Raw genomic sequence first — 15,873 nt, 5'->3', positions numbered from 1 at the left:
ATCTTTAGATCTTGCACAGAACAAAGACCTTGTGTCTATAAAGAACTTAAGTGAGCTCCCCAGTCTAGAGCCTAACACATCCATGACTAGGGTGTCTCTTGCAGAGAAGCAGTGGGGACCCTCATGCAAACATTCAAAGGTTCTGTCCACCTGTCCAAGGAGGATGGGACCTGAGTAGGCAATTGAATCACCCAGTAAATACAGTAAGATGAACAACTCTGTCTCTTTGAAGTGCAGCCTGGTATGCTGCACACCTAAGTGCACACTGCCATGTACTCTTGAAGCTTGAGGCACTTTTGTACTCCAGTGACAGGACATGTCTTTGTATCTAAAGCAAACACACACATTGTTTGGAATCTCAACCCCAGCAGGAAAGCTTTGGCCTTTGTAGAATCCAGGACAGCCCCATTAAATCCTGTTCTCTGAACAGGAGACAGGGTAGATTTCACCATATTGATCAGAGGTCACAGTGCATCAAAGGTGGACTGTACAGTGGCCACACTGGACAGTATCTGAGACTGGACTAACCTAAATGTACAAAACAGGTGCTATTTACACTAAAGAGAATAGGACTAGCAAATGCAAAGACAGCAGCTCCAACAGTCATGGGCAGCAGGAAGGAACTGAGAGTCATTGGGCGTGGCTCCATCCTTTATACTTCAGCACAGTGGTACCCTGAGGGGTACCATTGATGGAAAAATCTCTGACAACTGTGCAGGAGGGATGCACACACCTACAGTGGAATAGACCTATGTAATTACTTGAAGAAGCAGCTTTAGATACAATGTAGCTAGGAATAGTCTATAATTTACTGTTGCTGTGAATTCATAATCAAGTATTAAAGCCTAGAAAACTAAGAAAGAATAAAATGGATTACAAATTAAAACAATTAAAAGGATGTATATAATCTCACTTCTTTACCTAGATCATTTGGTGCAGGAATAGCTGTTCCACCAGGAGCAAAAGGATCATTGCTCTTCAGTGTTTCTGTCTAAAAATGAGAAAATTCCTTTGAGGAAGATTTTCGATTATTTTTCAAGTTGCAGAAAGCAACATTCCCCAATCCCATCTCTAGCAAAAAATTGAGCTTCACCTCAGGACAAAATATGTTTGTTGATCAATGCTATCACTGTCAATTTTTATTTTGTAAGATGAAATGTTAACATTCATATAGCAGCTTTATGGAGAAAGCATAAGTGGCTAAGCATCACAACATTCTAACAGTAAAATATGTATGTATGTTCTTCATTTTGCCTGTGTTCATTCATCTGTAAAGAGGTTAAATGACAGAGATCATACAGCAAGTTTGTGCCAAAAAATGGGAATAGAATCTAGATCTCCTCGTTCCCACTCCTGTCTGTTAAAAGCACCTGACTAATGTTTCCTCGAGAACAGAACTCAAGAGTTTGACTCCAATCTGGAACTCTAGCCACTAGACCATGTTGCTTGTAAAACTCTGATTTATGACTCTGGTGGGCAGGAAGCAGAAACTTAAAATCTTTTATGTCATGTTTTTAAATAATTGAAAGTTTTGGTTCTATGAGGTACCTATAGCTCCATAGAAGGAGGCATGACATTCCCACAAAATTTAGGAGAGCTTCTGCTGCCTGCACAACACAGGAATGGAGTTGGGGACTATGCCAAGGACACAAGTGACCTTTAGTTAAACTAGCAGTTTCAATTAAATGAAATTCGCAATAGAGGTGTTGTTTCAGGATTTTTAGCAAAGTTTATTTAATTTTTTAGGGGCATTATTTTCCAAAAAATGTAGAACTAAGGAATGACATCTTAATATTTTACATCATAATTTTACATGCTTTTCCCAGTACCCTCTACAGACGCTCCCCGACTTACTCAAGCGTTCCGTTCCTGAATGCCTTGTGTAAGTTGAAAACGTATCTCCGGCTATTACGCAAAAAACAAAACAAAACAAAAGCCAACCAAACAAACCAGCCCCTCCTATTTCTAGCTTACGGAAGTTTTTCCATAAGCTCAGATTTGTGTAAATCGGATTTGCTTAACCCAGGAAGTGTCTGTATTTTCTAGTAGAAATTTGACTAGGAATAGCATTTAGCAGCGGGCTGTACGTGCAGAGTTAAAAAAACACTAAACTATTTTCCAGTGGAAATTAATACTTACCAGAAAAATATCCATGTACTACCCAAAATACCCAATACCTCATGTGTTTGAGTGTATCCAAATATACAAGGTCATCTAATTTTGAACAAACTATTACTACCCCTCCCCTTTCCTCCCATCGAACTTACTGCGGGATTATTGCTGTTGCCTGTTGTGCTGAAAGGGTCAGTCGCTGCAGTCAAAAAAGGATCAGTGGAGGATTGGTTGAAAAAAGAGTCAGCTGCAAAAGGATCTGAATCTTTGAAGGGATCACCACCAAAGGGATCTGCAGAAAAAAAAAACAATGGACCTGTTTAAGGAACATTTCTTTTAAATACTCCTGCTAGTTCTTTTTAGACTGATGTCTTAAGAACAAATGTAATTTTGTACAGCTTCCTTCATATTATAGCAGAGCACCAGCTCCTCTATAGGTTTCAGAGTAACAGCCGTGTTAGTCTGTATTCGCAAAAAGAAAAGGAGTACTTGTGGCACCTTAGAGACTAACCAATTTATTAGAGCATAAGCTTTCGTGAGCTACAGCTCACTTCATCAGATGCATATCGTGGAAACTGCAGCAGACTTTATATATACACAGAGAATATGAACCAATACCTCCTCCCACCCCACTGTCCTGCTGGTAATAGCTTATCTAAAGTGATCATCAGGTGGGCCATTTCCAGCACAAATCCAGGTTTTCTCACCCTCCACCCCCCCCACACACAAATTCACTCTCCTGCTGGTGATAGCCCATCCAAAGTGACAACTCTTTACACAATGTGCATGACAATCAAGTTGGGCTATTTCCTGCACAAATCCAGGTTTTCGGGGTGGGGGGGATGTGAGAAAACCTGGATTTGTGCAGGAAATAGCCCAACTTGATTGTCATGCACATTGTGTAAAGAGTTGTCACTTTGGATGGGCTATCACCAGCAGGAGAGTGAATTTGTGTGGGGGGGTGGAGGGTGAGAAAACCTGGATTCCAGTATTTAATTGCCATGACAGGAAGTTTTTCCTAATGTCCAACCTAAACCTCCCCGACTGCAATTTAAGCCCATTACTTCTTGTCCTATCCTCAGAGGTTAAGAAAAACAATTTTTCTTCCTCCTCCTTGTAACAACCTTTTCCATACTTGAAAACTGTTATGTCCCCTCTCAGTCTTCTCTTTTCCAGACTAAACAAACCCAATTTTTTCGATCTTCCCTCATAGGTCATGTTTTCTAGACCTTTAATCTCCAATTTGTTCACATCCTTCCTGAAATGTGGCACCAAGAACTGGACACAATACTGCAGTTGAGGCCTAATCAGCACAGAGTAGAGCGGAAAAAATTACTTCTTTTGTCATGCTTACAACTCCCCTGCTAATACATCCCAGAAGGATGTTCGCTTTTTTTTGCAACAGCGTTACACTGTTGACTCATATTTGATTTGTGGTCAATCATGACCTCCAGATCCCTTTCCGGAGTACACCTTCCTAGGCAGTCATTTCCCATTTTGTTTGTGTGTAACTGATTGTTCCTTCCTAAATGGAGTACTTTGCATTTGTCCTTCTTCAATTTCATCCTATTTACTTCAGACCATTTCTCCAGTTTGTCCAGATCATTTTGAATTTTAAATCCTATCCACCAAAGCACCTGCAACCCCTCCCAGCTTGGTATCACCCGCAAACTTTATAAGTGTACTCTCTATGCCAATATCTAAATCATAGATGAAGATATTGAACAGAACCGGACCCAGAACTGATCCCTGTGGGACTCCACTCGTTATGCCCATCCAGCATGACTCTGAACCACTGATGATTACTCTCTGGGAATGGTTTTCCCAACCAGTTTTGCACCTACCTTGTAGTAGCTCCATCTAGGTTGCATTTCCCTAGTTTGTTTGAGAAGGTCATGCAAGACCGTATCAAAAGCTTTACTAAAGTCAAGATATACCACGTCTACCGCAAAGCTATCAGGTTGGTTTGACACGATTTATTTTTGACAAATCCATGCTGACTGTTACTTATCACCTTATTATCTTCTAGATGTTTGCAAATTGATTGCTTAATTATTTGCTCCATTATCTTTCCGGGTACAGAAGTTATGCTGACTGGTCTGTAATTCACTGGGTTGTCCTTGTTTCCCTTTTTATAGATTAGCACTATATTTGCCCTTTTCCAGTCTTCTGGAATCTCTCCAGTCTCCCATGACTTTTCAAAGATAATCGCTAATGGCTCATATCTCCTCAGTCAGCTCCTGGAGTATTCCAGGATGCATTTTATCAGGCCCTGGTGACTTGAAGACATCTAATTTGTCCGAGTAATTTTTAACTTGTTCTTTCCCCATTTTAGCCTCTTCTGATCCTACCTTATTTTCACTGGCATTCGCTTTGTTAGATGTCCAGTCACCAGCAACCTTCTTGGTGAAAATTGAAGCAAAGATGTCATTACACACCTCTGCCATTTCCACATTTTCGTGTTATTATTTCCCCCCCCCCCCCCATTGAGTAATGGGCCTACCCTGTCCTTGGTCTTCCTCTTGCTTCTAATGTATTTGTAGAATGTTTTCTTGTTAACCTTTATGTCTCCAGCTAGTTTGATCTCGTTTTGTGCCTTGGCCTTTCTAATTTTGTCCCTACATACTTTTGTTATTTGTTTATATTCATCCTTTGTAATTTGACCTAGTTTCCACTTTTTGTAGGACTCTTTTTTGATGTTTAGATCATTGAGGATCTCCTGGTTGAACCAGAGTGGTCTCTTTCTATACTTCCTATCTTTCCTACGCAGTGGGATAGTTACACAGCCCCACCACTCCAAAACCCCTCCAAGCTTACCAGGTGCACAGAGTGATAAGGAAGAGGGTGGAGCTGGGGGGTGTGTGGGTGGGTGTGTGTGGGGGGGAGGGCAGACACAAAGGAGCAGAGACGTGTGTATGGGCTTGATAGATGAAATGTTGGACAAGTAAGAGCAGCGGTAAGGGAGTCTGAGCAGCTGGGGAAAATATGGTGTGGTCAGAACAGGGATGCTGGAACACTCCAGGGAAGAGTGGAGTTCAAAGGAGGGAAGCAGTACTATGCAGAAGGGGGGATGCTGGAGGGATTTCAGATCTGCCCCCCCAAATCCCTGCATCCATCTCCAATGAATGAATGAATGAATGAATGAATCAATAAGAGGTACATCTCTGGTGTCCCATCACCATGGTATCTAACTGCCTCACACTCTTTAATGTGCTTATCCTCATAACACTGAGGTAGGGCAGTACTATTATTCCCTTTTTACAGATGGGGAAACTGAGGCACGGCGAGCCAGAGGCAGCAGAGGGAAACACCTGGGCTGGGGTACACAGGTTGCCAAGAATTATTTTTTTAAAACCAAGGGAATTCAAGGTTGCCCAGTTGTGCCTTGTGCCCTTCCAGAATGTGGAGAGTGTTTAATTTAAGTATCTGTAAACCATGAAATGAAGAGTTAAGGTAACAGAACCAGCCAAAGCAGTGACTCCTGCACTCGGAGTCAAGGGGTAAAATGGGGCCCAACTGGAGAGGTCTTTCCCCAAAGTACCCTCTAGACCCAGAACTCTGAAGAGGCACATCTCCACCTCCCCCTGTACACACTATGGGGAAACTTGGACCCAGGTGGTGCCTTTCCCGTCCCTCCCCCCACCATATGGTCTTGAGGAAAAACTGCAGGGACAAACCACAATCCATCTGCTAAGGGCAGCTGCAGAGGCAGCCAAAGCAGGGACCTTCAGACATTCAGAAAACTTGCTACAGTTTTTACTGGACTTTCTTTGCCATGTGCTGTTTGCTCCAACCCTCTCCCCTTCTCTCCCCTTCACAGTCTCTCCCGCTTAGATTCACTCCATACATGCCCCTCTTATCCTCTGCCCTCCCTCAGTTCCCTTCAGCGTCCTCTCTCCCTACACTTTTCTTTCCATTTATCTTATCCCTTCCTACTTATACCAACTTGAAAACATTAAATGGTGACACTAACATGACGCTTGCTCCCATCATCTTGGTCACTCTGCTTGTGTGTTCTACCCCACTCCCCGATCATTTCTCTGTCTTATCTGTTTACATCGTATGCTCTTTAGGGAAGGGACTGTCTGCTGTTCTGTGTTTGTGCAGTGCCAAGCACAATAGGGCCCAATTTTTGGTTGGCCCTTAGCCACTACCGTAATAAACATACAAACCGTAACAAAAACGAACAAATTTAAAACTTGGAAAACCAGAAATTACAAGTACGTGCAAATTTAACTCAGCCCTCTTTGAGCTATGCCCCAACACGCCAACACCACACATACAGTACTAACAATTTACCCTTACAGATGCTACAATGTATGTTGCTGAAAACTTCACAGGGTGGCAGAAAATGAGGGGTAATGCTTCATTGAATAAAGACTCGGTGTAAATGTTCAGTAGGATAAGCGACCAAGGGCAGCTCATTCCAATAGCCTGCACTGCTTTTAAATGCATTTCTCAGCTAAATTGAAACATTGCTTTATCGAACTTATCATTTGTCAACATTAGAAAAGTTGCATCAAGAGATAGTATTGTTGGAACATTTCAAGTTGAACAATTGCTCCCAAATTCCTTTGATTCTGCACTCCATAACAACTTCCTCTAGAAATCTTACCTGCTAATGAGAATCCTTATATTCTTGACTGTAATTACTCAAAATTCCAGCATGTAAAAGCAAACCTAGGATTTTCTCCCATTAAGAGAGGAAGGGAAAGTTGTTTGATGTGCTAACTCTTGGCAAACAGTCATATGGACAGGCAATTCTTACAAAAAACGTTAGATCTAGAATCACACTATTCCAGTTCATCAGAGGTTGGACAGGATCACACAGCATGCAGAAAGGCACTTCAAAAAAACTCTACAAGTTGAAACAAATGCATTAGCCAGCCTATTATACTGAAATAGTATCATATAAAGTTATATAAAAATGGTGACATTTAAAAATTCAGAATTTATGTGTCATCATAACGATCAAACTGGCTCTGTTTTCCACTTCTGCTAAAAATGCTATCATCATCTAGAGACTTTAGTCCACTGAGAATAATCACCTTTAAGTTAGGTCAGGGTCTGGCAATGCAATGACACTGTCTGCACAATCATTCTAATTTGATGTGCTAGAGAAAGGTGCGGATTGATAGCCCTCAAGATTAAAGTCCCAATTAGCTACAGGACAGGTACTAAACGGGCACTTACAGCACAGTGTCACTGACACCACTATCAATGCGCCTCAAACCCAACTCTGGCTATTTCTCATGGTGAAAGAGTAGTTTGGTGTACAATGCTATTCAGTCCTTGGCCTTTCTGCAGACTCACATCCAAGGGCCAATTACTGCCGGTATTAATGGGGCTAATTTGATGTGGACAACTGAGTTAAAACTACTGAGCCCAAACATATTTAACACAAAGCAAATGGTAGCTGTTTCAGGTCATTACTGCCTTGCTCAGATTCACAGGTGATTTAGATGTGAAAGTTTTTACATAATCTATTACCAATCCTTTGAGGCAGCTAGTCCTTCACACTAGATATTTACAAAGTATTAAATTTAAATTTAAGAGCTTTAGTATCTACTTACCAACTTTCCCAAAAGGGTCATCCTTGAAAGGATCACCTGTTTAAAAGTAATGAAAAAAGGAAAAAGCACTGAAATCTTTTAGCAAAAAGATGCTTTCAACTGAGGATCACTTCGTTGCAGATTCCTAGCAAGCTACAAAGGATTTTGCAACCCTTACTAGTCGGAGTATTTCCATCGACTTCAGTGGGACTACAATAGCTGGCATTAAAGTCAACATTTGCCAACAAATAACTGTTACCACTATTTCCTAGTAGTAGGAATATAGTCAAAGTGGTGATCTCCAAGATGACTCTGTGGTAACTGATAGTAAATGCTTAGATACCACAATATTTGCCTACATATTTGCTTAGAATACAAAATCACAGCAGTAACATCTACTGGAAAATCCTGAGTTTTTAATAATAGGACCAGTGCAGTCCGACTAATGTGCAAGTTACTACTCCCTTGAGTTAGATTTACAGGACTAGGCCCAAACTTTCCATAAAATAGAGCAGACTGAATCTGCCCTCCTCTTTAACACAGAAAGACAGCCTCTGCAGAACAGGTATCAGCATAAAACTTCTCTCTGGGAGGAGGCAGAAGAGGTGTTGATGAAGGAGCAGTTGCCATGGCTACTACAAAAGCAAACCTCTCCTCTCACATTCAGTTTTTGAGACACTAATGGCTACCCTCTTCTGGTGCTTGGACTAAAACCTTCACAATGCACCGGTAGATTTCGGAGACCCCATCACAACTGCAGTCAATGGAAAACCATTCTTCTACTATAAAACTCAATTCCAGTCCAAATACACACTAGTTTTTAAGACACATTAATACAACTAACCCTCTTCCAGGAAATTCATGCTAACAGAAAAATCTACTTACTGCCAACAAAAGGGTCAGACTGGAAGAAGTCTAAATTGGCTTCTGTAACTTGATCAGGCAGAGGATGAGATTCTGTAGCAAATGGATCTTCCTAGGGGGAAAAGTATGAAATGTTTTAGGCAGAAAATTAGATAAAATGTTTGCCTTTTGAAGTTTAGAGAAATAAGGATACTAAAAGTTAAAAGACCAACTACAATTCTACTTAATTCACTAATGAAAAGTCAGTCAACAGAAATCTTCAGTATACCAGATGAAATGAAAAAAAAGTTTTCCATACATTCATACCCAAAATTAAAAGCAACTATAGAAATCAAAGTTATGACAATAAGTGTTTTATGGTCATGGGGCGACTCAGTGATTGGAAGTGAACATAATCCATCTCAAACAATGTAAAGATTTCTTACTATATTCAGTTTTTACATCTGTACAAACCCACTTTTTTGTTAATAGTTGTAGTCAGGGTCTCTTTCTCTTCTCCAATAGCAGCATTTGTTGTTTCAGGGCTATTCCTTACCTATTACAACAAACAAGAACACTGACGTTCACATATGATAAGATTCTACCCTCTAGAATATGAAAGGGTTTCTGTTTCAGAGATGGAATATGCTTCAACAAAAGACTATGCCCACTATATAATTGTAAAACACACCTATTAAAAAGGAACAGATCTACTGAATATTGATTTTCCATATGCCAAATTGACACAAACATACCGTAGCCTATTCAAATACCTAAAAAGAGAACATATACCTTATGCACCAAGAGCATCTTTATATTTTGTAACATTATTAAATGCTTAGAGAACTCTGAAGATGCAGTGAAAGCCAAGAACCCAAGAAAAAAAGGAAATTCAGCAAGCGGAGCAGCTTTAGATTTCAGTACTATTTCTCATTCTGTACATACTACCTAAGTTGTAGAAGATTATTGTTCTTTTGCACACAGGGAATATCAATTCAGATCACTAAATTTATGAGAGACTTGTTTTGGTGACAACTGTGTATTGCACAAAATCAAATTACTACGAAGTCACTTGTCATCCAAATGAAAATTGCCTGCTCTCATGATACTAATCTTCCAACAAAATGAAATATGATCTTTGATAAAATGACATTGATTTGTTGTGCCTCTTTTTTTAAACAACAAGTTCAGCTTTAATACATCTTTAACTCACTCAGATTTCACTATTATACTGTATAATAACTAAGAAGGCAATCAAAACACTTTACTCACTGGAGACTCGTGGTTTATTTGTTCAGCTTCTGCTGAACTCTCCCCTTCAGCATTCTCATTAAGGTTAGCAGCTTCACTGCTGCTGTTGCTAAGGCTAGAATGATCTGCAGTTCCATTAACGAGTAGGTTGTGTGGATGAGTGTGCCAGTTAAATTGGTTATTTTCCAATTCTTTCAGCTCAAACAGTTTTGTTTCCATCTGCAAAGAGATAGCATAAATACATATATTAGTATAGCAGCAGGAGAACATAGTACATACTTTTTCTGCTTACACACGAGAGAGAGAATGCAGTATGTACCTGAAATTACTGATTTCTGAAAGTGAGGAATAACAGAGCCACACTCTTGGGTTTCAGCCTCAGGTGTGACGTTCAGAACATTATTAGCACAAAAAAAATTTAGAAGAGGAGAAGCAATGTGGCCTAAGAACAGAACTAGATGCTGAGAACTCAGATTAATTCCACTTCTGATGAGAACTTAGTCTGTAGAGTTGGATAAGTCACAATCTCTCTCACACTGTTTCCCCACTTGGGAAATGCCACTCTACCTCATAGGGGTATTGTGAGGAGCAATTAACATTCATAAAGTACTTTGAAGATATACAGCAGTGTCACAGATCCCATTGTCCATCAGCACAGCTAAGCTGCATTAGGCCCCAACTAGTAGTTTTTGTTTTTAACGAAGTTAAGACAAAATTGCAAAGCCAACAACGAGAAAAAAATGTATCAGAATTCCTGCTTTAAAGGAACAAAAATTACACGTTAGTCATCTTCTCCAAAGGTGAGTTAATAGACATTTTTGAGACCAAAAAGCTCATGGGATGTCACCATAAGGAGATCTATATTCACATCTACCTACTATCTATCTGTACCATTTGTTACACTTGTATGCATTATTTTAGCATCACAGCATCTCACAATCCGCATAACCACCCTCTAAGGTAGGGAAGTATTATTCTATTTTACAGATGGGAACTGAGGCAGACAGGCTAAGTCATTTGTCCGAGGTCAGAAAGGAATCCTGCAGAGGAGTAGGAAATTGAACCAGCATCTTTTGAGTCCCAGGCTAATACCCTAACCATTGGACAATCCTGCCACAGCCACCAATGTACTTTCTGTACATTATTTGTAAGTGTGGGAAGAGCAGGAAATCAGGAAGATCAAGAGAAAATATGAATTCAAGAATCTGTTAAAAAACAAAGAAGATTGCTACTTACGGCAAGAAAAATACAACTAACCACTCAAGAATAAATTTGAGGGACAGATACTGTCTTAAGCACCTCTTTGCTAATGGAAGAAAAGGAATGAGCAGCTGGAGACAAAGACATTCTCTCTCAACCTGGGTTCACATACCCTGTGATGCAACAATGCCAAATACATTTGTTTGCTACTCAGCTTCTAAACTGCATGCCTATGGCTGAAATCAAGGAGTGTGGATATACTGTACTTTATCTCTAAAGGAAATATAATTTTTTAATTAATTCATATGAAGTGAGGCTTAACACCAAAAATAAAAATGTAAGCATACAGTAACAACATACCGATGATGGCTGTAAAACTCCCAACATTAAATCGTCAGGTTAAAAAACTAAATTAAGATTTTTAGGTTCAAAGCTAACGAAACAGACTTACCTGTGGAATTCAAAATAAAAAAAGATCTGGTTTGTATATTAGCAGAAGTGACTGAGCCTTAACCAAGCAGGGAGAAGGACCCTGATCACAGTGCTCTCTAGCATGAAAAACAAAGCCGCATTAACAGTGGCCTCTAGAGGTGCACTTCACCGTTCCAATCAAATGAGAAGTATCCTGCTAAAAATTGGTAAGGCATTCAAGAGAAAGAAAAACAGCAAAAAACAAAGATGCATATTAGCTACACTGCTGTCCAGGAGTAGCCCAGGGGAACAGAGTCAACCACTAGCAAAAATAAAGTTGAGTGTGGGCGTGGGGGGAAGCAGAGAAAGAAAAGAGGTTTCAGACCTACAGTATAACCAGAGGGGCACTAATTCAACTCAGTGGTTACAAACAGGAGCTACAATGCTCTTTTAAACAGAACACTGAATAAATATGGTCTATATGGAGCACGTGTGTGCATGGTGGCTACTGCACCAGTTTTTTATCTCTGGATAACTAGTCTCAAACACAAATGAAAATACATTCAATGGTTCTCAATGTAATCCCATTTATGCAATCATAGAAATATATGACTAGAAGGGACCTCAAATTCAGTGCCCTGAACTCAAGACAGGACTAAGTATTATCTAGACCATCCCTGACAGGTTTTTGTTTAACCTGCTCTTAATCTCCAGTGACAATGCTCCAAATCACAATACGAACACAAACCTTTGAAGTTTCTACTCAAGATGAATCAATGAGCAGAAGAGCAAAGGCTGTCCTGGGTCAGGGCTGGAGTACAAAGCATAGATAGCAGCACTGACTTGAGCTCAGTATAGTACAGGCAGCTGCTAGTTCCTCACTTTGAAGAAATTTTCTTATAAAATTATTAAATTTTTTAAGTAAAATGTACATTGTAATATAAATGAGGCCCCTGTATCATCCAAAACAGAAGCTCATTGACCTTGGAGACTTTAATAATAGAAATACCATAACTCATATAGCATCACCTGATAATGAATATCAGACGCCAGTAATATTAACCAGTTAGTAGGAAACAAAATTTGTATAAGGAACCAAAAGAAAAATGAGCAAAGTAAAGAAAACCCCCCCCAAAAGGGGGGTCTTCTTATGATATAAAGATTTGTTGATAAATTTCCACAATGCCTTACTGAATTGATTTCCTGTTGTGTATCCTGCAGATGCTGCTGAAGAGGTCCCAGCTGTGCTTTCCCTGACTCTATGCATTGCTCTAGCTCAGCAGTTTCTTGCTGCAGGCGACTCAGCTCCTCTTGAGCTTTGGTCAGTTCCTCCTCATATGTTGAGATCTTGGATTCCTGACTCGTTACTTCAGCCTTCAGTGAGGCAATCTGCAGAATGAAGAAAAACTTCATTCATTAAAACCAAATCCAATAAAAAACCAAATCCAATGAAAATATGATCTGTTTATCAAAAGCTACTTTCAAATACCAAAAAATAATCAGGAAAAATCCCAGCTGCAATTATTGTATGTTTCCCACTGGAGATTTAAGGCCATATCTACGCTAAGATTAAAGCAGTGGTAGCCACAAGTGGGTTAAAATATCATCATGGCTAACAGGATTTTAGCATGGTTTCCTTGACAAACATGGACAGATTTTTATATTGATAACACTGTTAGGATGCTATATGTAGAGGGGATAGTTTAAATTCTTGCTATAGATTATCTAGAGTTGATAGCCTATAGTACAGTTTACAGAAAAAGCATCTGTCTACATTGCTCAGTGAAACAGTGTCAGAATGCTGCTAGCTACAACTACAACAACAAGGATTTTCAGCATGTTTTCAACCCTAGCATGGGCAGGACCTATATGTAACAGGGAATCACTGAACTGAATGATGTTTTCCCCACTTATTGTTCTTCACACAGACCTAAGTATCTCACTGTTTTCTCCTACCCAAACTATGCTCCTCTCCCAACCATAGTCCCTCATTAAAAGGGCTATTTTGTTCCAGTGGCGGGCTGGAGCAGATTCCCATCAATAACTGTCTCAACTGAAAAGAGGGACTACTATGGATATAAACTACCAGAACTTACCAAATGGATCTCTTCAGCACATTTCTGCCTGATATCATTAAGTTGCTCCTCTAACTTGGCTTTTTGCTCATCGAGGCTATTAAGGATTTCCTGTGCTTCCTGTTTCTGAGCTTGCAGCTTCTGCAGATTACTGCTCTCCCTCTTCACTTCACATTGAAGATCCTGCAGAGAAACATTTTTGTCAGTTTCTTTTCCTTGGCCACTGAAAAGTAGTAACTGTATTCCTCTCACTGCAGAGCAATAGCTAGAGCCACAAAGGGATAGAGTCAAAATGCTATTATCTTTTGAGGGCTAACTTTTTAAAAACATGAAAAAGTCAAGGCAGAGATTCCAAAATTATAGCCACAACTGAAATATAGTAAAACATTTATTTTAAAAAATTATGAGATGATTCTAGAATTATTATTTTCTATCTTCAAGGCACTTTCACAAAATAAATGAATCCTCAACATTTTAGTAAGGTAACGTCCATCTGCGGCAACACAGATTAACTGGTTTATCCAAAAAACAGTTGGATCAGAATTTAAAACCTAGAACCTTCCTCTGCTCAGACCACTAGATTACATCCCTCTGATGTTTAATTATATTCTAATATACTAATTTATTTAGTTTCTTGGTAATAATGGAAATCGTACTAGATCAACACCAAGTAATAATTTCAGTTTACAGAAAGAGTTAGCATATTTAATATTAGGTTTCAGAGTAGCAGCCATGTTAATCTGTATTTGCAAAAAGAAAAGGAGTACTTGTGGCACCTTAGAGACTAACCAATTTATTTGAGCATAAGCTTTTGTAAGCTACAGTGAGCCCTGACCCTCTCCCGCACCCCAACCCTCTGTCCCAGCCCTGAGCCCCTCCCACCACCCGAACTCCTCATCCCCAGCTCCGTTGCGTCACAGGCATCAACAATTTTGTTCAACTGGGTCATCAGAAAAGAACTTTGAAAACCACTGGCCTACACAACAGACTCCTAAGGGGGATGAGATAAACAGTACAAGATAAAGGGAAGGGCTAGGGCTGTCTGAAATCAACCTGTTTAAAGTAATATTACGAAGGCTAGAAAATCAGGGGTAAACAAAGGGAGAAAGGAACTGCGGACATTTAGGATGTAATGGGGAGAGGCTTGAAAATAATGTCATTTTTAGTGATGGTGGGAAGTTACTCAGAATTGCTGTAAACTGACTTACAAATTTTGTCTTGTCAAAATTAGCTTATGATTAATAGAGCTAAAATACAAAATCCTGTTGGCTATGCAAGGAAAAGTGTTTTTATATCAGAGATCAATCCCACATCCAGGCTTTTAGAAATGAAGTTTACCTCTGAGTTACTATGTGTGAGAAGACCCATGCACCTACACAGAGCCCAGCCTGCTGTATATGAAATTCTGAGAACTGCCTTGTACATAGATCTTACCCTTTTCTACTACTGCATTTACAGTTAACAATTACTTTCATTCCATAAACACTAGACTACTAAATATGCTGTATTTTTAAGGGTATTGCTCTGCCGTACAGTATCTAGTATCCAATATGCTATTGGAGCATTTTCTCTTTTACAAGCAGCTCATATAGTACTTTCTAAAGTAAAAAAAGTCAGGCACTTCCCCAAGAAATTTACAAATTTTACTTCTGCCTTCAATCTATTCCTCACCTTTTTGTATGTTACATTTATGGATTTTTCTAATTTCTTATTTTATTATTTATCTAATAGGTATGTCTGTGGTGCCCATCACTGTAATTTCTGTGCACCTCACAAAAAGAAGAAAGTTACCCTCACTGCCCGTAAGTGGCAGAAGAGTGCCATCTCAATGTAACAGGTGAGGAAATCAGGGCAGAAAGGGTGAGTGACTTACCCAGCATTACAAGAATGGCAGAACCAAAACTAGAACCCAGATCTCAAGATTCCCATTTCAGTGGCTGAAGAAGGCTATCCACAATTTAAGTCCCTCGATAAAAATATTAGTTCTGATCCATAATTATTTATACTGCAGTAACACACAGAGACCTCAATCAAGGATCAGGACCTTATTGTGCTATGTGCAGTACAAACATGCAGTTTAAAAAAAAAGGCAGCCTTAGCCCAGAATTCATTATTTAAGTTTACATATTAAAATGAGCACTTTTTGTGTAACAGTAATCTCAGTTCACTGCCCAGTTAACTCATCAGATGGCAGTGTACTGTAGGTACGTGAGGAGAGGAGAGCAGAGCAGAGCCTACAAGTAGGAGTTGAAGGAAGATCTGGTGATCACTCTAAATTTTGATGGGAAAGCTTTTTTTGCTTGCAAAGAGCTGTCATGGAAAAAAATGGAAAGGTGCTTCAACAAGCAGACGATCTAGGCTTGCATTTTTGAAAGAGCAAAGGTAAAGGTTGGTGGCTCAATAAAATGATAGATCTGATAAGAGTGGCT

General features: G+C 39.6%; 1 protein-coding gene across 7 annotated transcripts in view; it reads right to left on the bottom strand.

Annotated features, from left to right (window-relative positions):
- The window catches only part of EPS15 (epidermal growth factor receptor pathway substrate 15), a 111,268-nt gene that overhangs the window by 16,637 nt on the left and 78,758 nt on the right, over positions 1–15,873 (bottom strand). For 4 of the 7 annotated variants that reach the window (XM_073357728.1, XM_073357727.1, XM_073357726.1 and 1 more), the window contains exons 14-21: positions 13,466–13,627; positions 12,561–12,758; positions 9,780–9,977; positions 8,986–9,063; positions 8,550–8,640; positions 7,686–7,721; positions 2,268–2,404; positions 922–991 (exon numbers count right to left, since the gene is read on the bottom strand). In XM_073357728.1, the coding sequence (XP_073213829.1) occupies positions 922–991; positions 2,268–2,404; positions 7,686–7,721; positions 8,550–8,640; positions 8,986–9,063; positions 9,780–9,977; positions 12,561–12,758; positions 13,466–13,627 (970 nt within the window). The remainder of the gene's footprint in view (positions 1–921; positions 992–2,267; positions 2,405–7,685; positions 7,722–8,549; positions 8,641–8,985; positions 9,064–9,779; positions 9,978–12,560; positions 12,759–13,465; positions 13,628–15,873) is intronic. The other 3 variants (XM_073357729.1, XM_073357731.1, XM_073357725.1) reach the window with 2 other exon arrangements.

This window comes from Lepidochelys kempii, chromosome 8, assembly GCF_965140265.1.
Source record: "Lepidochelys kempii isolate rLepKem1 chromosome 8, rLepKem1.hap2, whole genome shotgun sequence".
Lineage (NCBI taxonomy): Eukaryota > Metazoa > Chordata > Testudines > Cheloniidae > Lepidochelys > Lepidochelys kempii.
The sequence above is the reverse complement of the archived record's forward strand: the minus strand, read 5'-3'. Positions and strand labels throughout refer to the sequence as shown.